The sequence below is a fragment of the Colletotrichum higginsianum genome, chromosome 6 (assembly GCF_001672515.1).
Source record: "Colletotrichum higginsianum IMI 349063 chromosome 6, whole genome shotgun sequence".
Taxonomy (NCBI): domain Eukaryota; kingdom Fungi; phylum Ascomycota; class Sordariomycetes; order Glomerellales; family Glomerellaceae; genus Colletotrichum; species Colletotrichum higginsianum.
Genome location: NC_030959.1, coordinates 2,479,556 through 2,501,040, shown reverse-complemented (window position 1 = coordinate 2,501,040; position 21,485 = coordinate 2,479,556). Strand labels below are relative to the sequence as shown.

General features: G+C 52.4%; 12 protein-coding genes across 12 annotated transcripts; 7 read left to right on the top strand and 5 right to left on the bottom strand.

Moving 5' to 3' along the window:
* Window positions 1-90: 90 nt before the first annotated feature.
* CH63R_09154 (uncharacterized protein) lies at window positions 91-672 on the top strand (the record flags this gene model as incomplete). The annotated part of the gene is made up of 1 exon (XM_018304128.1): window positions 91-672. One exon carries the CDS (start codon window positions 91-93, stop codon window positions 670-672), a length of 582 nt encoding a protein of 193 aa, XP_018156151.1.
* A 34-nt stretch (window positions 673-706) lies between these two features.
* On the bottom strand, window positions 707-1,459 carry CH63R_09153 (putative FAD dependent oxidoreductase; the record flags this gene model as incomplete). Its single annotated transcript, XM_018304127.1, has 1 exon — window positions 707-1,459. One exon carries the CDS (start codon window positions 1,457-1,459, stop codon window positions 707-709), a length of 753 nt encoding a protein of 250 aa, XP_018156150.1.
* A 1,027-nt stretch (window positions 1,460-2,486) lies between these two features.
* On the bottom strand, window positions 2,487-4,258 carry CH63R_09152 (Cytochrome p450; the record flags this gene model as incomplete). Its single annotated transcript, XM_018304126.1, has 5 exons — window positions 2,487-2,822; window positions 2,875-3,000; window positions 3,045-3,504; window positions 3,625-3,937; window positions 3,988-4,258. 5 exons carry the CDS (start codon window positions 4,256-4,258, stop codon window positions 2,487-2,489), a joined length of 1,506 nt encoding a protein of 501 aa, XP_018156149.1.
* Window positions 4,259-4,915: 657 nt separating this feature from the next.
* Window positions 4,916-5,211, top strand: CH63R_09151 (uncharacterized protein; the record flags this gene model as incomplete). Its single annotated transcript, XM_018304125.1, is given in 2 exon segments — window positions 4,916-5,082; window positions 5,100-5,211. 2 exon segments carry the CDS (start codon window positions 4,916-4,918, stop codon window positions 5,209-5,211), a joined length of 279 nt encoding a protein of 92 aa, XP_018156148.1.
* A 918-nt stretch (window positions 5,212-6,129) lies between these two features.
* Window positions 6,130-7,505, top strand: CH63R_09150 (Eukaryotic aspartyl protease; the record flags this gene model as incomplete). The annotated part of the gene is made up of 3 exons (XM_018304124.1): window positions 6,130-6,423; window positions 6,477-6,886; window positions 6,953-7,505. The coding sequence occupies 3 exons, from the start codon at window positions 6,130-6,132 to the stop codon at window positions 7,503-7,505; spliced, it is 1,257 nt and encodes a 418-aa protein (XP_018156147.1).
* Window positions 7,506-9,658: 2,153 nt separating this feature from the next.
* CH63R_09149 (Mold-specific m46 protein) lies at window positions 9,659-10,027 on the top strand (the record flags this gene model as incomplete). The annotated part of the gene is made up of 1 exon (XM_018304123.1): window positions 9,659-10,027. One exon carries the CDS (start codon window positions 9,659-9,661, stop codon window positions 10,025-10,027), a length of 369 nt encoding a protein of 122 aa, XP_018156146.1.
* A 747-nt stretch (window positions 10,028-10,774) lies between these two features.
* CH63R_09148 (Methionine aminopeptidase 2) lies at window positions 10,775-12,269 on the top strand (the record flags this gene model as incomplete). The annotated part of the gene is made up of 4 exons (XM_018304122.1): window positions 10,775-10,817; window positions 10,883-12,018; window positions 12,073-12,159; window positions 12,213-12,269. 4 exons carry the CDS (start codon window positions 10,775-10,777, stop codon window positions 12,267-12,269), a joined length of 1,323 nt encoding a protein of 440 aa, XP_018156145.1.
* A 2,177-nt stretch (window positions 12,270-14,446) lies between these two features.
* CH63R_09147 (PRELI-like family protein) lies at window positions 14,447-15,037 on the top strand (the record flags this gene model as incomplete). The annotated part of the gene is made up of 1 exon (XM_018304121.1): window positions 14,447-15,037. The coding sequence occupies one exon, from the start codon at window positions 14,447-14,449 to the stop codon at window positions 15,035-15,037; it is 591 nt and encodes a 196-aa protein (XP_018156144.1).
* Window positions 15,038-15,541: 504 nt separating this feature from the next.
* On the bottom strand, window positions 15,542-16,239 carry CH63R_09146 (uncharacterized protein; the record flags this gene model as incomplete). Its single annotated transcript, XM_018304120.1, has 2 exons — window positions 15,542-15,790; window positions 16,069-16,239. 2 exons carry the CDS (start codon window positions 16,237-16,239, stop codon window positions 15,542-15,544), a joined length of 420 nt encoding a protein of 139 aa, XP_018156143.1.
* Window positions 16,240-16,866: 627 nt separating this feature from the next.
* CH63R_09145 (Kinase-related protein) lies at window positions 16,867-17,805 on the top strand (the record flags this gene model as incomplete). Its single annotated transcript, XM_018304119.1, has 3 exons — window positions 16,867-16,942; window positions 17,087-17,116; window positions 17,183-17,805. 3 exons carry the CDS (start codon window positions 16,867-16,869, stop codon window positions 17,803-17,805), a joined length of 729 nt encoding a protein of 242 aa, XP_018156142.1.
* A 328-nt stretch (window positions 17,806-18,133) lies between these two features.
* On the bottom strand, window positions 18,134-20,569 carry CH63R_09144 (uncharacterized protein; the record flags this gene model as incomplete). The annotated part of the gene is made up of 1 exon (XM_018304118.1): window positions 18,134-20,569. The coding sequence occupies one exon, from the start codon at window positions 20,567-20,569 to the stop codon at window positions 18,134-18,136; it is 2,436 nt and encodes an 811-aa protein (XP_018156141.1).
* A 62-nt stretch (window positions 20,570-20,631) lies between these two features.
* On the bottom strand, window positions 20,632-21,098 carry CH63R_09143 (uncharacterized protein; the record flags this gene model as incomplete). The annotated part of the gene is made up of 3 exons (XM_018304117.1): window positions 20,632-20,768; window positions 20,843-20,948; window positions 21,009-21,098. The coding sequence occupies 3 exons, from the start codon at window positions 21,096-21,098 to the stop codon at window positions 20,632-20,634; spliced, it is 333 nt and encodes a 110-aa protein (XP_018156140.1).
* Between the last annotated feature and the right edge of the window lie 387 nt (window positions 21,099-21,485).

Sequence of the window (21,485 nt, the reverse complement as noted above, 5' to 3'; positions counted from 1 at the left end):
AAGGACACATATTCTATTCGGAGATCATTGCTGTCTCTCGGAGCATTCGAAGACGACGTGAAGGTTTTGGACACGATTATAGACGACAATATGGTGCCCAGACTTAGCTCAGGTCCCGAACTGGCATACGGCGGGCATGACCCGATCATCCACGTCGTTGCGATACAGCGAGAGATTCCTTTACGGATCATATATGCTTCTGTGGGATGGCAGGTCGACGGTGCCCAGATGGAACGATGCAGAGCCAGGTTGAGGACACACCTACGACGCAACCTGGGCACCGCCCGGGGTTGTCTCTGGCACGCAGCGCAGATTTACTCGTTATCGCGAAGTCTTCGCTTCTCTGCATGTCATTTCTCCTTGTCACTCTGCATCGCCGTCAGTTACATCTTCCTGTACGATCAGGTCGTGCAATTCCCGTCATCACAAGGAGAACTCATCCGCCTCGACAAGTTGGTGCAAAAGTCCCAAGTAGACGCCTGGGTAAAGAGCGTGGATGATTCCAGAGTGCACATCACAGGCATTGGCATCCTGGACAACTACGAAAGCAGTCGCAGGTTACTGTTGGATGCGGAGACGGTTTTGCGGTCTCAGAAGTCATGGCAAACGTTTGCAGAAGCTATGGCACGAACATTTGCTCAAATGAGCCAAGGACAGCAACCGCACTTTTAGCTGAGCATGAACCCCAATGGACCTAGGAGCGACTTCACTCGTCGCTTTGAGGGAAGATGCTATAATATATTTTGAGTATCGGCAGCACCAACTTGGCAACGATGCGCACGACAAACCCCAGAAACCCATCAAGATTGATTCTTACAAAACTGGCTCCTCCGCTTTTCCTGACCCACTGGGACGCTCGTGGGATCATGGAAGCCTCGTATATGTTGCATGCGCTTTGCACTTGGTCGACTGTTGGGCGCGCTAGGTTGTTGTCGTTGTTGGCGAGCGAGAGCAGTTGAGGAAGCATCTCAGCACAATCAGCCAATGCTTGATTGCCCCCCTGGCCGCGATTCGGCTGCATTGCATGAATAGTATCACCCATGATCCACACCCGAGGGTTCCTCCGGCCGTTTCCTGCTTTCTGACATCGCTTTCGCCAGTCCGCTTTGGGTTGCGTGCTTGCTCGAAGCTGTGTAACGAGCATATCTGTCTGATCAGAGTCATCTGCCCCGACGCTGAGCAGTTGGTGGAACTCTGGCGCCCAGTCCTTGATTTGACCGAGGCAGACTTCTCTGTGATTACTGATTTCGGAAGCACTTGTGTAAGGAAGCGCGTTCACTGGGATGTTGAGGCCCCAGTAGAACGATGCCGCTTTCTCGTCGTAGCGTAACGTCGTTTTAGAGTCACCTGCTTGGTGCTTCGAATCTGATCTGCTTTCGTCGGGCAGGTAGAGAGCGTAGTACAGTGTGATGTCGTTGTGGAATACGATAATCGGACCTTTTCGCAATCTCGCAGGCATTTGCATCATGCGTTCGTATGGTAGGCCTCCTTTGGAAAGGAAAGACCAATGACTGTCTAAGAGATGGATGTTGTTCAGGCCAAGCTGTTTGTTTATCTTAGTCATTTGGTCAGCCTCACTCTCTTGTCTTGGCCACAGATCACCTGCCTTGGAGTTCGCTCCATCGGCGCCGACAAGGACATCGCAGGTGTCATGAGAACCGTCCTGGAAATGAACTTTGACCTTCTCCGTTCCATCATCCTGGGAGACTATCCCGTAATGATCAAAAGCTTTCCCATACTGTATCTTTTTGCTCTGTTTGATCGGCTCTAGGAGGACGTCTCTCAGTACCACTCTGTTGATGGCCGCGGACTTTGAGTATGACGGTACAATAGCCAAGTCAAGGATCTCGTCGAATTGCGTGGTATACAACGCTGGCGCTGTTGCTTGCAAGCCTGACGACATGCCCAGCTTAGACGTGATTCTGTCGCGATGCGCATCAGTCAAACATGACATCCATTTCTTCACCGTATACCTTGATCATAATGTATCTTGATTCCACAGTGCCCCCTTTTCCTGTGTCCCACTGGCGTGTCAACGAATGTAGAGTCTGGACTTTGGATGGTGGCTTCTAGAGTCTTATTCAGGAGGATTCCATCAACAGTGGCTGGGAAACGGTAAGTAACTGAGGGCCCTAAACTTGTTATGTCCTCAGGGTTACGCTCGCATTTTAGTTCTCAGTGCAAGTAGTCAACACTAAATAACGTATCAACTACTGAATAACCACCCGTCCTGTCGAAACCTACAGGCTTGAGACTACATGCTGCACACCTTCAAAAAAAAGTCTACCCGCTGTTGTCTCCAATATGAATTTAACACAAGCTTTCATGAAGGACACAACAGCGTTTTTGACACCGTAGCGATAAGCAAAGCTTGAGCATTACTGCTATGAACTTCCCAGCAACACCGGCAACCCACCTCTTCGAGCCGAAATTCTATTTCTAGTGCCTTTCGACGATACCCATCACTATCCTTTGCTGTTCGTGACTCAAGCCTTCTGGTAGTCTTCGTGAACCTCGGCGCGAATCCCAGTCCCTTCATATCCCATCGTGAAGTTATCAACACGCTTGAGGTCTGATTCCTTGAGTGTCTTGTCTGCTGTGAACCGGAAACGATTCACCACCATTGCAAGCGTTAATGTAGCCTCCGCATACGCAAGGTTAATTCCGAGGCATTGCCTTGCACCCTTAGAGAAAGTCACAAGATACTTCTCTAGATGCTTTCCATCATCGGTTAACCAACGCTCTGGAATAAAGCTCCTTGCGTCCGCCCCCCAAATGCTTTCATCAAAGTGAACAGAATAAGCAGAAATGCTGACGCAAGCCTACAAAATGTCTTTAGTAATCATCCTACAGGCCATAGTGCATGTTGCGTACCCCAGGTGGAATGTGTTTTCCGTCGACAACCAAAGCCTCGGCTCCCATACCCGGCTCAGGCACAATCCTGGGCAGTCTTCCGGGGACGGCCATGGCATACCGCAGCGCTTCTTTCACACAGCTAGACTAGTAACTGTTAGCTTGGCGCGACAATTCATTGGAGCACCCACTAGATACGGAAGCTGTTCGAGCTTTTGAAGCTCGTAGTCTCGCTCCCTGAGAAACCCAGCGTCTCTTAACTCCTTTCTTAGTCTAGTGTACACAGCAGGTCTCTCAATGATTTGTTCGATAGCAACTGCAAGTGTTGTTGCCGTTGTGTCAGAACCTGCCACCAGAATATCGGCTGCTTCTCCCTGCAACCGCACATCATCCAGGTCTGACAATTTGTCGAATACTACAACGTGATCGAAGCTTTTTCCAGAGCTTTTCAGACGTCTAAACTTCGTAACAGTATCCGCAACAGCGAGAAGGAGGCCCTGGAGCCTTGCCGCCGATCTACTCAACTTCCCCGCAACAGCAGACGGAACGCTGCTGATTATGACTCGAAGAATAGAGAAGTGCTCAATGTCCCAAAAGCTGTTTGCGGCCAAGTCGAACGTCTCAAGGAATGGCGCATTGTGAAGGTGTTTGCTTCGGACTCGGTGAGAAGGTTGAAGGATTCACCGAAGGCTACTTCTGTGATTACGTCTACTGTCAAACACCTACACAGACGTTAGCATGTATCCACCACGTGATTAGTGAGACATATACCGAAATGTCTGATAAAAGTTTACAGGTCCATTGAATCTCGTCTCTGAAATCCTCTTGCATAGAGTCGCGACCTTGGAAAGCAAGATTCCTTCTATTGACCGGATGGACATCTTTGAGAAGAAGTTGCTGAGCTGTTTCCGTCGCTGACGGTGTAATTCGACATCAGTCTCCACGAAAACTGAATACGGTTTCATGAAAGCGCTGTAAAAGTGGGCTTGTTTTGTGAATGTGTGTCGTTGTGAATATATGGTGTGGTATAGTGCGGAATCGGTGATGTGAATCTCGTTCGGAGCAATTCGAAGCGCGCGGGTATCTGTTCTGTTGTTTAGACGGGTTTCCGTCAAAGATTGCACTTGAGCGTACTGTATTTCTTATGCAGTTCTTCAAAAATCTCCTCTGCACGACCACTCTTACTTTGAGAGTAAAGCCACCATGTGGAGAGCGCCGCTCTGCGAGGGCCGGGGAAGGATGCCAGTGGATGAAAGTAAAGCAAGTAGATTGCCCGAAAACTGCCCCAAAACAAGGATATTGCGATGAACAAAGTAGCCACTTCGAATACAGAGGTCCTTGCCAGGAAAAGTCTAAACGCAGAAACCTCGCTGCTTAGGGAGGTATGGTTGGTGTAGGAAAACATTTTGGTCGGTTATCAGAGTCATCGTGACTGTTCACAGCAAAAGGGAAGTTCCGCGAGACTCGTCTGGGATGTCGAATATATACACCACACCATGATATTCTAACGTTTCCCCTCTGACATGACGAAATGTCTGGGAGAACATCACTTTCGCTAGCGCTCTTGCTGAGGAACTGGACATTCCCGAGCGAGCCGCACGAGCGGGTAAGCCCTAGCGGCCGGCGGGTAAGCCCAAAGTAAAAGTTTTTACCACGCGGGAAAAGGGCATCGACGGGGCAAACTAGAGACGGCTAAGGGGGTGAATGGTTCAGGCGGGGTACGTTAGAGACGACTAAGGGAAGACTGATCCCGACGGGGCGAATCCGTGCTCACCGCTGGGTAAGATACATTCAAATTCTATCTCCATGTCGAGAAGTTTTGCTTCAACGTTTGATTCACTACCTTATCCGCGGCCATAAGGAAGCGAGTATTAGCATCATGTCAAACGCTGATCTTGAAGGGTTCTTTGAGATTCTCAACTTGGGTACAAGGCCTGACTTCTTGCCGGTAACGACGAAGAAGCTTGGCCAGGGTTACAGCTTACCGGACTACCTTTAGAAAAAGAAAAGATGACGGCCGTTCTGACCTGAATTCGCCTGTTAGATACCCCCAAGCAAGCGTATGCTTTCAACGTCTAAACCTCAAAGTCAGCGGAAGCTGGACGAAACAGCTAGCAGTCGCTGCTGCGCGGACACAGGAGAGCTTCTTTGTTACCGACTACCCCCACTCTTCGCCAGGCAGTCGCTATTCAGGTTAAGGTTTTGCCAGCAGCTTATGAACAGGGCAATGTTTCTAATCGGTTCAGTAGTGAGGCCATCGAGAACAAAGCCAGTTTCAGACACATTGAAGAGCCATCTGGCGGCATCAAGGATCTGACGGCTCCTTTTAAAGAATACCCTGCTGGAGATGGAGAGTAAGCAAGGTTTAGGTTCGATGTGAATATGACGACGAATAACTCCTTAACCAAATAACGACGTCTCAACGTATACGCGTGCATACCATACAGCTCCTTCATATCCATTATCTCAGGAACATCGTAGACGCACCGTAACACAAAAGCGACTAGTCTGGCCGACCTTCTAAAATGAACGATGCCACTTAGGAGCCGCAATGCCCCTAACAGATGAGACCCGCTAGTTGGCCGCGGGGCTCCCAGCTAGTACAGGCAAGTATAGACTACTCCCCTATCTATATACGTATACTGGAGATGTTCTAACTTCGATTTACGTTACGTCAACTACGAACATTGTGATCACTAATCTTTTGTAAATTTTCAAATGACTGATTACAAATCTAGTGTGTGGTCTGGCTGGTAACAAGATCCGCCCCACACATATCACAAAGGGAAAAGAAGTGTCCTACATTGTACCTTATCTTGCTTCTTCATGATGATAAAGATAGCGGGTAATAAGTCAACTTTCAGTATCCCATCGGCTACGGACTTGCTCGGCTGCGGACTTGCTCCATTCTTTGCCAAAGGCAAGGTGGCCAAGGCCAATCAGATAGATTCATTGCTCGACGATGCCTAGAACCACATGCCCAATCGAATGCTTGTATCGGCGATTTCGGAGTCAAGATGGATGTTTTAAGACATGGGAACAATGGCGCGAGTCCGCAGTCGATCGGATACGAGAAGAATCCCGGTCAAAATGTCGGTCTGAGGTCAATCGCATTAGCTGAATGACACCTTCCTTTTTGAGGACAACACGAGGAGCACCCCAAACTTTGGGGTTCGCCGTCTATTAGTCCCATGATAAAAGCCGTCCGTCAGAGAGCAAGAGAACCTTCTCTGTTGGTGATCGTGCTCTTGTCAAGGATCATGAGGCGGAATAACGATGATCTTCAACACGTTCACTCATGCGGCTCTGCTTGCGTCCCTGTTTTCAAGCGCGAATGGCTCGCCTTTCCCCCTCACGACCAGGAACGGCGGCATAGCTGTGTTGGATGTATTTGTTCCTTCAAGCCGTAACGATGACAAGTTTTACAACGTCAACGTTACCTTTAACGGACAAGCCGTTCCAGTGATGATTGACACCGGCTCCGGAGACCTATTCGTCGCCTCCAACGAATGCCCTACGGATGATGATCAGGATGGATGCTTCGGCCTCACTTCATCATACGTAATCAAGGTGAGTAGTTGTAGCACATGCTGTCCCCAAAATCCCGCGACTGAGACGTCTAGCCAAACGACACCATCCTGTCCAACGAGACATTCTTCACAATCGTGGGAGAAGGGGCCGTTTATGGAAACCAATCTCTTCTGCGGACCGACTTCGGCGGGCTCTCGATACCTGATCTTGCCATTGGCTTGGTCTACGAGTCGGCCCTGAAGGAATTCCAAAACGACTCTTTCAGCGGCATTTTTGGCCTCAATATGAGAGCCGTTAGCCGTCAGCTACACTTCAACAACAGGCTGCCGCCGATGGATGTGCTCTTGGCGACTGAGAAGCTGAGAGAGCCCAAGTTCTCACTCAGTTTTCCGCGTCTTGGGGACCCCGACTCTGCAGAAGTTGGCAAGTTGACGCTGGGAGGACTCGGAGAAGAGGCTGCCGGTCACGATGTTACTTACGGGCCGGTATACAGCACGCCAAAGTGAGTGGGAAAGCCTGATCCCGCTCTTTACTTTCCAAACACTACTGACCATGTGGTTTCTTGCAGCTACAACTATGATGACTTTCCGCTCGATCGCCAAGGATGGACGGTCCATCTCGAAGGCGTCCGGGTCAATGGCGTCGAAATCAAAATGAGGGCCGGCGTGTTACTGCCAGACGGCAAGTATCTTTCAATGATCGACTCTGGAGGATCCTTGATGTACTTTCGTCCAGAGGAACTGGACGCCATTGCTGCCCAGTTCAAGGGTCCGATCCTCTATCCAGGCAACCGAGATATATACTTCGACTGCTCAATCCCGCAGCTGATGGAACTGAAGTACTTCGGCGAGTGGTATGCGGTGGATCCGCTGGATCTTGTGATCCCCAGCGATCATGGATTGGTCAACGGCACAGAATACTGCCATGCTGCTCTGGGACAGTGGACGCGGACGTTTGGCGACTCCATCATCGGTCTCCCCTTTCTCCGCTCTGTTTTCTCCGTCTTCGACTACATCTCCAACGACCTGGTTCCTCAACCACGCGTAGGATTTGCAAGTCTGGTTGACGGCGCCGATGCTGTTGCTAGATATTCTAATGTCTTACCCTCCCGTCTATTGTAGGCATTACATCATTCTATCGATTGCGGAAAGCTGGTATGATTTACAAGCCTTTTCGGAAAGTTTGACGGCGCCTTACATCTCGCGGAAAATGTATTTTACTTCGGATCCTTCAGGTTACTCAGACTAATTATTTTATGCAACCAACAACTTCGTGGACCGAATGAGCTCTGTACATGCTTCAGGCGACCGCCGTGTAACCTTATCTCACTATCATCAACGGAGTAAAAAGGCTCGTGAAGGGTCATTGTTTGCACGATGTCAAACAAAGCTTTATGGACAGTGATGTCCTGAAGCGGTCTTCATATCAAGTAGGGTGTCCTGGTTTGAGAACCTGGTAATATGTTAAAATTAGTTCTACTCTCCCCCAAGACCTGCCGAAATGACAGGGTGAGCAAATGTGAGTGAAAGGTGAGCTAAGGTAAACAGGGGTTGAAGGCGATGTGTAGGTGAGTCCGCCATGAGCTGATGTCGAGCAACTTTGAACTGATCCTGATCAAAAGCAGCGGCGCTACGGGTTTCTCTGATGTCAATTTGGGGTTTTATTGTAATTAGTCAGAGTCCAAAACGTGAACTGCAATAAACCCAAAACTATCAACTGGATAGAAAGGGCCAAATATTTCTCCTGTGCCGTTGGGCATAGATTCGAGAGTGTTCAATATGAAGCCATTCTGATTCACGTCATCGTTTCTCACCGCAATGCCGAGAATGAGCCAAAAGTGCGCACAATCGCCCATTTGGCGTAATCTCTCGGCTAGCTGATGGCGGTATGGCTACATTTTATTGTATCTTAGAGATGCCGAAGGAATCTCGGTCTTGTCCTGTGATTATTTCCCCTCTTTCCATCGGCGCCTGGCTCGATGCCGATGTTTGCTGTTGTAAGACAACCAAACTTCAGCTTGGATCTGCCGCCAGTCCATGATCTGGCAAGACTTGATTTCTGAACACAGCCACGTACGGCTAAGTCTTTGTCTTCCGGCCTCAGGTCCCCTCAGGTCCTTTGCAGCTAATGTCGTATTGCTTACGTTCCACAAAGACACAGTTATTAGACGAGTTGACTGCGAGGCATTTTTGCTCCGTTGCAGCGTCTCGAATGATTCAACCGCATGCCCGCTCATCTAGTGTCACAAGATGGCTGGTTGGATCGACAACCGAGCCGGAGTCTATCTCCTGCAGGTAGACGGCGCGGGCCTTGGGCCTGAACCATTATCACACTTTCCCCGCAAAGCTCGCAGGCCTAGTCTCTGTCCAATGCTACATCGACCGGACACTAGCTTCAAGATCAAGGCAATACGAACTAGGTAAGTGATGCCCTCCTGCACTTCTCATAGGGCCATAGAACCGAGTATTGCCAGCTGAAGCACGATTGGTTCAAAGGCTTTTACCGACTAGCAGTTCAGGACCACCATCTTCTGTCATGGTTTCAGCTCACTCCACATTCGATAGAGTAGCATCGTCGTTGTACAACTCGACTGCTCATGTGTTCAGGCTTATGGTTCCCTCTGTAAGACCTCCTGTGCCCAGAGCTTGCTCCATGGCTCAAAGTCCTATTCATGCTATCATCCAGGTACTCGCGTGGTTCGGCCACTCCAAGTCCAATCGCGTGGACCTAAGAGCGAGCCTCGGACTCAAGAAAGTCCGACGAACAAGACAAGAAGAGATACTTGAAGTCTGTGTATAACGCCCAAAGTAGTCCCAGGGGCATATAGTTGACATGCAATGATTGCCACCTCATCAGGCATGCACATCAACCCCGCAGGAAGTACATGTGTGGGTTGTGATGTCTCTGATTCAGCTGAAGCAACTTCGCAGCAATGTAACGTCAACTGATTTTCAGTTCAACGAATTGCGTAAGACGGACAGTCTGTTGTCCCTTTGCCTCGCAGAATCCTTTGCCACTGCTGATTTTGGATCAATATGAGCGCAAGGCACAGTCAATATGTGTATATAAGTGGCCGAAATTCCCTCTACAGCTATCTTGTTGAACGGAATCAACATAACATCCATCTCAAAAACAAATCTCGCCTTGAGTTGTCAGAAATCCCGTTGGCACAAGCTACAAGTATGGTTCAAGAGCCTCCAAAACAACCCTCCCCTACCTTCCCACATGCAAAGGCCAAAACACTAACGGGGCTTACAATACACAGATCAGAAAAATGCGCTTCACCGCAGCCCTGAGTCTTGTCTTCTTCGCCGCGACAGCCCGTGCCGGCGTCTCTCAGCCTGTGGAGCCCTACGCTCTGGCCGAGCGAGCTGACAGTGACGAACTCGTGCCCTTGCTGGAGAAGAAGGAGGAGCTGGGCCTGGAGAAACGGGCCTGTAACTACAACGGATGTAAATGTAATAGCCGTGGCAAGCAGCTGACGGTCTGCGGCAACTGCGTGTGGTCTGACAACAGCGCCTACGTCGTGACCACCAAGCGGGTCAGCAACCACATTTTCGAGTGCTCGCCCAGCGGCAACTGCTGCTCCTATGGGTATGCCTCGGACTGCGGCGGCTCCGGTGCTCGCTGCAGAGTCAACTAGGGATCGTCACACCAATTCTCTGAAGGGGCTCAAGGAGCTGGGAGCAGGAGCCAGACTAGGGCTGCTTGTCTTCTTGTTAACCGCCGTACGTGTTTGAAAGCGTCGTCTCATGTCTGTCTTCAACCTCGCTTGTTTCGGTTTGGATTGTGGGGTGTGAAATTGATAGGAAACAAATAGGACAAAAATCATTGGAGGCAAAGATGGACTCATGCATGAGTGAAGTGCGTACAGTTGCATGTCCCTGGCTCGAGACAAGTACAAGGCAAGAAGAGACGAGTCCGAACCTAAAAATAGGGAACTGAATGACGTTCTGACATGTAAGAGAAGCAAACTTAGCCGACTTGCGCCCGTAGCTAGTCGCAGCTGGCGAGCAATATGCTTTTGGACCTTGCCGTTAAAATGGCCGGAGCTGCAGGAATAGGCATTCTTCCCAAGGAAGTTTTATCACAGTATCGGCTTCCTCTGCAGCTTCGGAGTGAAATTTTACTGTTTCTCTGGCAAGTCGAATCGATCAGACCGCCCGACTTGACTGAGTTTGGTGAGGGGTCTTCCTCCCTTTCGCGTTAGGCGGAAAGCTCTCAAACAGGCAAGACGAAACGAGGTCGGACATTGCATAAAGTAAGATACTGCACCCCGGTTAATGAGTTACGGGGGCTTACCCCGCGCCTTTGCGTTTACCAGGTGGGGTTCAAAATCTGTCGCTCCCACCACCATCTTCACCACACACGCGAAATCTAGTATGCCAAGATGGCTGCCCAAGTTCCCACAGAAGCTTTGAAGAAGCTCAACGGTATGCGCTCTTGCTCGGCGATAGCTCCAGATACCGATCTCAGCAGGCTAACCAGCACCACCCAGTGGGAGAGCCTGCGACGAACGGCAAGGCGGCGAAGCCCGAGGAGGGAAATGGCGTTGACCACGACAGCGACGACTCAGATGAAGAGGGCGAGGAGGTAACGGCGCCTGCCGCCGGCGGCGCGGCCAAGAAGAAGAAGAAGAACAAAAAGAAGAAGAAGAAGAAGTCCCCGACCGCCCAGTCCGACCCGCCCCGCGTGCTCATGTCGTCGCTATTCCCCAACAAGAACTACCCCAAGGGCCAGGAGGAGGAGTACCGCGACGAGAACCTCTGGCGCACGACCAACGAGGAGAAGCGGCATCTCGACAACCTCAACAACGACTTCCTTACCGACTACCGCGAGGCTGCCGAGATCCACCGCCAGGTCCGCCAGTGGGCCCAGAAGAATATCAAGCCCGGCCAGACCCTCACCGAGATCGCCGAGGGCATCGAGGATGGTGTGCGTGCGCTGACCGGACACCCGGGGATCGAGGAGGGCGACGCCTACAAGGGCGGCATGGGATTCCCCTGCGGCCTGTCTCTCAATCACTGCGCGGCTCATTACACGCCCAACGCCGGCAACAAGATGGTGCTCTCGCAAGGGGACGTCATGAAGGTCGATTTTGGCGTGCACGTCAACGGACGCATCGTCGACAGCGCCTTCACCATGGCATTTGAGCCGCAGTACGACAACCTCTTGGCCGCCGTCAAGGACGCGACCAATGCCGGTGTCAAGGAGGCCGGCATCGACGTGCGCGTCGGAGACGTCGGAGGCGTCATCCAGGAGGTCATGGAGAGCTACGAGGTGGAGATTGACGGCACGACGTACCCCGTCAAGTCGATCCGCAACCTCAACGGCCACACGATCGAGCGCTGGAGCATCCACGGCACCAAGAGTGTGCCCATCGTCAAGAGCAACGACACGACCAAGATGGAAGAGGGCGATGTTTTCGCCGTCGAGACGTTCGGCAGCACGGGCAATGGATACGTCCGTGAAGACATGGAGGTATCTCACTACGCCAGACGTGGAGAGGGCCACGCCGCGCTGCGGTTAGACTCGGCTAAGAGGCTGCTGAACGTCATCAACAAGAACTTTGGCACGCTGCCTTTCTGCCGGCGGTACTTGGATCGTCTGGGACAGGACAAGTACCTTTTGGGAGTAAGTTCGCAGACGCTCACATCCGCGTCGAACCATAAGCTGACCGCACAACAGTTGAACAATCTCGTGTCCAGCGGTATTGTCGAGGCCTACCCGCCCTTGTGTGACAAGAAGGGCTCCTACACTGCTCAGTTCGAGCACGTAAGTACCACCACGATGCGTTGGGTGAGATCCAAGCTGACAGAGTGCCACAGACGATCCTGCTCAGGCCAAACGTGAAGGAAGTAATCAGCCGAGGAGAGGACTACTAGGCGGTGTGGAACCTGGTGAATGATGGGCATTGTCATGGGTTTCTTTTTCACTCAATCGAGACTATCATTCAGATACATATCAAAAATCCAAGCAATCGAATCCAATTACGGGCGGACATGGTTCTCATGTGGGAGAACCAAAGCTTGCGAAGCCGAAGCAGATAGGCATGATGTAGTAAAGTTCATTGCGTGTGATAGCAGCATGCTAAGGCTCGTAAATGCGTTGTGATAACGGCCATATTGGCTTTTTCTCATACCGCGTTCGCTATTTCCCAAGGACACCTCAAGCCGGTATACATCTGCCTTGCGATACGAACCTTGCTTATCGAGAGATGACGAGCTGTGGTCTGCTAGACAACGCCGCAGCCGCGCCCATCATAGCCTAACGCCAGATATGGATTTAGACGATGTACAAAAAAGACTCAATCAAAACTACACGATTGTAGTGATCGAGGTCACAATCCACTTGAATAGCCGCGGCCCCACGCCCGGAATACCCTCCCGTGCCCGGATCGGAGAAGATTCCCGCAATGACGGAGCTGTCATCATGACCGGCGCGGATCATCTGGTGAAAGCAGGACCGGTATGCTTCGACATCCGTATCGATCACAGAATCCGCGCACATCTGTCTCCTCACCGATCGAAACCCCGGATGATGTCAGACGCCGCCACCCACGACCCGAAATGGAAACCCATCAGGTCCCCCGCACATGACATGAAGACAGGTGCGAGCGCGAATGTTCGAATAGAACGAGCCACACAGAACGCAGCGATTACCGAGATATTGCCAGAGGACCCTTGATGCCACTTGAGGCTGAAAAAAAGTGGTCACCATGGCGTCAAGCGGCGTCGGTCAGAAGGGTTGTAACGGGCAAAGATCACAGACCGATCCAAAAACCTGTTTCTCCACCCTCTTCTGCTCACAGGCCCAACGCTCCCACTAGTCGGTGACCACTGTTTTCATTTCCCCACCGCTAATCCCCGTATGTCCCCAGGGTCCGATCGGCGGCGTCCAGAAGCACGGAGAAGAGTAACCACGACGCCCATCCCGTCCCGTCTCTTAGACCTCTGTGGCTTTGGTCGCCCTCAGATAGCGTAAGAGGCGTTCGGCCGCGTTCGGCTGTGGGAGATGCTGTGGGAGCTGCTGTGGCAGATAATATCTTGGCACATCCTTTCTGCTTCTCGGGCTGTGAGAGACCGAAAGATTCCTGTTGCCACGGGCTAGGCGAAAGTCTGAGAGCTTTGGGCCTTTCCCTCCCTCCCTCTCCTCGCCGGCTAACTTTTCTCGATGAAATGACACAAGAGCCAATCAGAGCATGAGACTTGCTCCACCAAGAAGCCAATCACATGCAACCAGCGACCGCCGGCGGCCGTTCCGGGGCACCGTCTCCGACGTTTTCCATCAGTCCATGCACGCTATACCCGAAACAGGAAGATAGACGAGGCGAGAGGCCCTGAGCCGAGCCATACAGCGTGCTCCCTGCCCTCTGGACGTGTCCAGTGTGGTGCTTGCGTGCCTCGCAGCTCTGCGAGATTCGCACGCGCCACCCCGAATACCCAGTCTTTCTCCGGAGTACCAGCTGGGGTTGTGCAGCGGCCATCAGCAGCCCAGACGCTGAGAGAAATTTCCAGCAGCCTAGAACCTTGCCGAGACTGAGGTCGCCCCGAGCCCGCCCATCTTTGCCACGCCCTGGTTGGCCAGATCCCATGTAGCTTCCTAAAAAACCCGCACACGACACCCGATCCACTCCCAGGCCTACCGGAGCTCGCTGGTGCCTCTTACTTTTTTTTCCATCTCTTCCTCCCCCTCGCTCCCCCTAGCAAGGTTTACCTCGCCCTTGTCGCTAATATTTTTCCCATCCCTTTATTATCAACAATCGCCTCCTTCTATTTTCCACTTTCGACGCAATTTGACTCATCATTGTCGCTTGACACTAAAAACACACACAACCCAAAGAACCACAGCTCAGCTCCGTCCACCTATTTCGAGCTTGCTGGCCACGACTTCTACGACCTCTACACGATACCCAAACGATAGACAGCAGTTTTCGAGATCTTCGAAAAAGCACAAGGCCAAAGAAAAGCAAGATTCTGATCCGACTTCGCGAGAGCTTCTCCAGCCCTTGGCCACCCAAGAGAACAATCCTCCACCCGACACATCCACCACCACATTCACAATGAAGGTCTTTTCAAACGCGGTGACCTTTAACTACTCCTGGGAGGAGGTCTCCGCCGCCAACTGGCGGAAATACTGCCCTTGGAACGACAAGACGACGCACGTGATCGCCGTCGATACCATCAACCGGAGTGTCGACCCGGCGACGGGTATCCTCCGCACTGAGCGCCTCATCACCTGTAAGCAGTCCGCGCCCAAATGGTTTGCCTCGCTCGTCGGTGGCGCCAGCGCTGGCGGCGACCCGGACGTCTCGCAGGTTTTTGAGACGTCTTACGTCGACCCGGCCAAGAAGACCGTCACCATGGTCTCTCAGAATCTCACCTTCTCCAACCTCATTTCCGTTCAGGAGTCCGTCGTCTACAAGCCCATTAGCGCCACTCAGACCCAGTTCGTCCAGGACGCCCAGATTACCGCTCTTTGCGGCGGCTGGCAGCGTATCAAGAACGGCATCGAGGACCAGTGCGTGTCCCGCTTCCGCGACAATGCCCAGAAGGGCAAAGAGGGCTTCGAGATGGTGCTGGCCATGAGCAGGAGGGTGTTCGCCGAGGAGCGCGAGCGCGAGATGCGTGTTCGCCAGGGCATTGCGGCATAATCTACGCGTGTCCAGAGAGGAAATGCCTCGAAGTTCCGAACGTTACGACCGCGACTTAACGGCTTCCCTACTCTCCCGTCTCGACAAGACTACTTGCGTTGCAGCGTTTCCTCATCGATTTTTGTACAGCGGGCAGCATGACTCTGAAAAAAAGGGCGGTTACGGAAAAAAGGGTTTTAGAACGGCGTTCAGACATCGGATTTTTTTTGGGGTAGACAACTATCCCCCGAGGGCCTCAAGTCTCAGCTGAGGCTCTCAACTGTACAAAGTTTTTTCGGAGTTTGGGAATACCCCTACACGATCAGAGCACTCGAGGAGGGTGCGATTTTACACACTAAAAAAGAAGCATCTCCCAGTCTCCGGACGAGAATTAGAGTGTCCTTTTTTAGAAATAATAGACCATCCACACCACACACCACACGCGCAATCACCAGCCATCAAACCTTCCATCGTGACATGCATGGTCGGATTTACTCTAATTCGTCTCCATAGTAATGTGCAGTTTTACCGGGTATCATCTCTCATTTCCTCCATCCGACCCCGGCACTTTTCCTCGTACCGCCCCAGCAGCTGCCTTGTGTCGCGATCCAGCGCCGCGTCGCTCCCGTCCAGGACCCGCCTCGCGAACCCCGCGGCCTCCTCGAACCGGCGAAGGAAGTACAGCTCCTCCACGGCGTGCAGCAGCTCCTGCAGCGCCGGCTTGCTGGTCTTTTGAACAACGGCGGCCAGGGGCAGCTCGATCTTCTGCCATATCTGTAGCGAACGGAGGGTTTCCCCAAGTCAGTCGAGCCGGTCTGCATTGGGGGCCCGGCCCTCAAGGCCGGGGGTGGGAAGCCGGCGGTGTTTGTGTCGTCTGTCGGGCGCTCATCCGAAGGGACAGACTTAAATAAATAAAAAATAAAAAAAACCCACCCCAAGCCCCTCTGCTCCCGAACCTTCAGGACATGTCCAAGGCCAAGCCCGGATGCCGACGGCATTGAGACGACCCAAAGGTTTATTGCCAAGGGAAAGGGAAAGAGAAAGTGACTCACATCACCGTCTTGCACGTTGACTCTGTACGTGGCCCTGAGCTCCTGGAACTCTTCTTCCGACTGCCAGTCTCTGGGCCTCTCCTTGGCCTTGGCCGCCTCCTCCGAAATCAGACCCTCATCATCCGAGTCATCGATGGCGATGCTGAATAGGCCTCCGTCTTCGTCGGACATCTCGCTGTTCTCAACGCGGGCGGCGACGCGAAATGTGGTGTCCAAAAATACTCTCCTCGGCTTCACGCTGGCTGGCCTGGGCAACGTGAGTTGGGAAGAGGGGGGGAAGTCCTAGTCGAGTCGGCGTCGGGTGTCGTGGAGGAACTTCGGTGCTTTCACGGGGTTTACCACCAATGCACCAAAAAGGAAGAGATTCCCCACAGTCCGGTCGATCGGTCGGCGACCCAAGACGTTGCAGAGGCGACCTAAAACTCACACGGATTGGCTCCGTCCTGAGGGTCTTCAGTTTGACTTTCTAATTGAAAATACGATGATTGGTTTTTTTTCTTTTCCTTTTCAAACACAAAGTACACTCTGAGTTGACTGCGAGCCTGGTGTGCACTAAGAAGAGATATGCACTTAAAAGAACCGCCTCGCGCAACCCTTTTTTCCAGCAAGTCCTGCCGAGCCGTTCCCCAAAAAATGACATCAAGCCGCATGGCGGGGTTAGTGGGGCCGTTGTTTGCACTTAGCTGGTAGCTTGGTAAAGCTCCGCCGTTCAAACGTTCCAGCTCCCATCTGTTTGCGTTCTACCCCCCCTTTAACTCGACAACAGAACCAACCCCCTTTCTTTCACATCGGTATGAAATGGAGCAACAAGTAGCAAGGCTCGTAGACAAGGCCTGGGACAATTTCCAAAGGACGCCGGCCGACCGGCGCCTCCGTGAGTGCCTCCCGTTATTGTGTGAAGCTGATACGTGAGCGTCTTGAAGCTTCCCCCGCCCCACGATACCTCTTCGTAGTTTCGTCCGTGACGGCTTCAAATAAGCCGCCAACTCTCTCAGACTGGCGCACTAACACCCCGCAGTGATTGGAATCTCGGGCATACCGGGCTCAGGTAAGCCACCTCCTCCTTCTCTCGCATCCGCCAAATGACCAAACCTTGGTAACACTAACCGCCTAGGAAAAACAACCCTTTCCCAGATGGTCACAACTCGCCTCAACGCCCGCAGCGCGACCCTTGACCCATCTGACCCTTCCCGCGCGGCGCGACCACTGGCAGCCTTCGTCCCCATGGATGGGTACCACCTCACCCGCGCTCAGCTCTCAGCCATGCCAGACCCGGACACCGCCCACGCCCGCCGCGGCGCCGTATACACCTTTGACGGCGCAGCCTTTCACAGACTCGTCAATTCCCTTCGCGAGCCCCTGCGCGCCGACTCCTCCCCGGTCTACGCCCCGAGCTTCGACCACGCCATCAAGGATCCCAAAGCCAACGACATCGCTGTCCAGCCCTACCACCGCATTGTCATCTTTGAGGGAAACTACCTCGCTCTCGACAAGCCGCCGTGGAGCGACGCTGCGAAGCTTATGGACGAGCTTTGGTTCGTAGATGTCGACTTCGAGGTGGCGAGAAAACGCCTGGTTCACAGACACGTCAAGGCCGGTATTGCCAAGGACGAGATCGAGGCCGATAAGAGAGCAAGGGAGAATGACTTAGTCAACGGAAAGGAAATTGTAGACTACCGTCTAGATGTTCATGAGGTAATTGTCAGTCGGGAAGACGACGAATGGGTTCATTCATGAATGGGGATCGTAGGTCAGCGGTTGCAACATGCCGTTCAGTGAAAGGGTGCTTGGTCCACCTATTTTCAGCAGAACTGATGGAGAGACTCAATTATCTGATGTCTATCCTCTTATGACGCTTTCGTTTGGAGATGAACCCGGCTATTCCAGGATTATCTCAGGCTCGAAAAATCTCTCGTTGCGAACAGACACCTTTCGATCGCCCGACTTGGTGATGTCACTCTGCCTATGGCCTTATTTTTCTCTGCCATTCCAAGCCACCTATGCAATCTTCTCAACAAGTATCCATCGTATTCTCCATGTCATTCACGATCATGTTGGCGTCGCATCACTCAGAAACCTTTCCGGTAAAGCTACCGGCGAACTTGGCGCCGCTGTATCCAGTGGCAAACATTGAGCTCTCCAGTCCTCTCCGCTTACGGTTCTGACCGGGAATCTGTTGACAAGCCTGACCCTGCGACTGTGGCTCCAACGATTGATTGCCAGTCGAGAATGAACTGCTCGCCTGGTTTCCATTGAAGTCGGTGACGCAGTTGGCTGGATGCATGGAAGTTTGACCAACATGCGCTCCCGGTCCATTGGATGTTCCACCGAGGCTGATGTGATAAGTTACGCTCATAGAATGCACAATGCCGGCCGGTGGGTACTGCTGAATTCCGGGGATCATGGGCTGAGCATGCATCTGATAGTTGTAAGCGACATTGGGTTGGGCTGTGGACGGAGTCGTCATGAGAGGTGAAGTCATCCCCGGCAATGCCATATGAGGAAATGGCATAGAAGCGAGCAATCCTTGATCGCCGTGGGCATGAAATCCGTAAGCATGGCTGGTATGACCCTCAGCATGTTCTACAGGAGCTGTAGCGGGTGTCGTCGCGGGTGACATCGTGGGGGCGGGCTGCGCAGGCGCCTCGCTGGGTGCCGCATAAGCTGACTCTTTGGCAGAATTATCCTGCTTCACCGTGGCAGTGGTATTGGCAGTGGCAGCAGTTGGGACAGACTCCACCATGTTGAAAGCCGGAGCTGTAGCGTTCATCGGCTTTCGAGACTGCTGATCAGTAACAACAGTCGAAGGGCGTTCATCCTTGGGCGAAGGCTGGAATTCGATCGTAGAACCGTTCGAATCATCGAGGACTGCGGCTCCATCGTCTCCGTTCTCTAAAATCACAGAGATCTCGGCCTTCTCGTCAACCGTAGCCTGAACAGATGCGGCCTCCGTTTCGATGCTGGCGACCACATCATCCAACTTCGAAGCATTGTGGGCGGTATGACCGGCACTGATCTCCTTCACTGAAAACTTCTGGGTTTCCTTGTAAGGCGCGGCAGTAAATTCGGTGTTCTTCTTGGCATTGTCATCGGGCTTGGCTTCAGTCTTGTAGGCAACGGTCTCGTCGTTCTTTTCCTCCAAAGACGGTTCCTTGTGGGCTTGAGCCAAGGAATTGGCAGAGGTGGCGGCAGCTGCCTTCTGGCACTGTACTGCCATTGACAATCCAGGCATTGCGATTCGAGATTCTTCTGCCTGCTGCTGGGCTTTTTCCCCCGCTAGGAACTCCATCAACTTAGCACTGTCATGAGTGGACCGCGAGTACACCGGCGTGTTCTTCTTTCCGAGAGCCACCACTTGGTTCAGCGGGATATTGATGTCCTTGATACCAAGAGGAGCCTCACCAGCAGCACGTCGCTCCAGAAGCTCTTGTGCACTGTATCGAACCTTGTTCCGATTGGCCTTGTACATTTCGGCATCCTTGATGTTGTCGAGGGAAAGGTTCTTGAAAGCGTCCACCATGACATCCGCAATGTCTTTCGAGTCGTGGGAGGTGTCGGCCCCAGATTTCCTGGAAAACTCGCCGTTCTCAGTCGCCGGCTTCGACTCGGTCTTTTCCCGTGGACTGTTTGCAAATCCCTCAATGGGTGCCGCCGAGACATTTGGCTCTGGCTGAGTCGGTCCCTCCCGGTAAGTTGTCTTCTCGGTGCTAGAGGCAGTCTCGGACTCGGCAGTCGTCTTGGTGTTTGCCGTGGGCAGGCCATGGACATAACCAACGACTCTTTGCAGATTGGCCGCACGCCGCTGGAATTCTGAGGCTGTAGTCTCATCTTTGAACTTCAACTTGTATGAAGCCTTCTCAGCACCTGAGTCAAAGCAGACGACACAAAGGTTGCTCTTCTGAAATTGGAGGAGGTACGATCTCATGCTGTACCGTTTGACGATACCGTTCGGGAGCGTCATGACGAAAAGGCATTTGCCATCGATATCCTGTGCAGTCTGATGAACCGCAAGTTCTACCGAGACCTCACAGTCTTTGCCTTGATCGGAAATCCGAATGTTGCAGAAACCCGACCAGTAATCCAAGACATGGTCTCCTGAGCCACCCCGCTCAGTCGTTAGGCCATCTTTGGCAGTGCTGGCATGGGGGACAGAGGAATGAAGAGCACCATGGCTATGGACGGTGAGAGGAACCACTTTGTCCCTATTCTGAGCAATCTCGGAGCCACTGATCATGGCTTGCTTCGGAACTTGGATGGAGGCTTCCTTTCTAGCTCCGTGATTGTTCGATGTGGTAGCCTCTGCGGTTTTCTTTGCTCTCAGGTGGGGAGGCACGGTATTCTTGGGGACAACTGCCGTGGCAGGGTGCTCTGATCGTGTATTGGCAGCTCCGCCTGCGTTGCTGGGAGCAGTGACGGCGTTCGTAGCAACGGCCCTGCTGGATGGGAACCGATGAACATGGGCACCGGGGGGAAGCAAAATGCCATTATGACTGGTCTTCATTCCTTGGAAGGTTGACCTGTCATCTTGTTAGTCAAAGCCGAGTCAGAGAGAAGGAACAACGCTTACAGAGGGCGACGGTGCTCTGCAATAAAGTCTCTGGAAGGGCCTGCGATCGGTCGGTGAACGCTGGGGCCGCCGAGATCATTCAGATCTTTGACAGTCATGGCCTCTGCATCGTCGATACCATTTTTCGCCATCGCTAGACACTCATCAGTGGGATATTCTACTAGTATCAGTGAATAGGCTTGCCTTGATAGCCCGTAAGAGCCTCACTGTGCTCAGTGGCACGAACGATACGACGCGGGCGAGGCGGGATAGCTCTCGGGTTGGGAGTGTCGTCAAGTGGCAGCTCATCGATGCGGACAGTACCAAGGTCAGCCTTTTAGACGTTAACAATCAAAACTCGAGGATCGCACTGCCTGATTGCTAAGATACTGACCATCATTCCGCGTTTGATCGCCTCGTCTGCAGCGTCAACGTCAGGGCCGGACTGTCTGAGAGCGTTGGTCTGAACACGCAGACTCGGCATTCTGTCGGCACGCCGCTCACTTTGATCACCCCAGGAACCCATAGTTAAAACCCGGTCACGATGGGTTTCAACCTCGAGATCCGGCTTGATTCAAGTTGTAAAATCGTGATCTGGCAATATTAGATGCAGTCCTAAGGCTGACAGATGAAAAGGAACGATGAAAAGAAGCAGTTATAGAACGAAAATTGGACAGGGAACGCGCATATGAAGACCAAATTGATTTGCAAATTGATTATCTTACCGGTTGGATGTGAAGGTGATTTGTACTATTTTGCTTAATAGTTGCTTTCTGGTCAGACAGCGATACTATTCGCTGGTGGTGGAAATAGCCAAGGTTAGAGTAAAGAAGATAGACACCAGACCGGAGCCTGATACTAAAAACAGAAT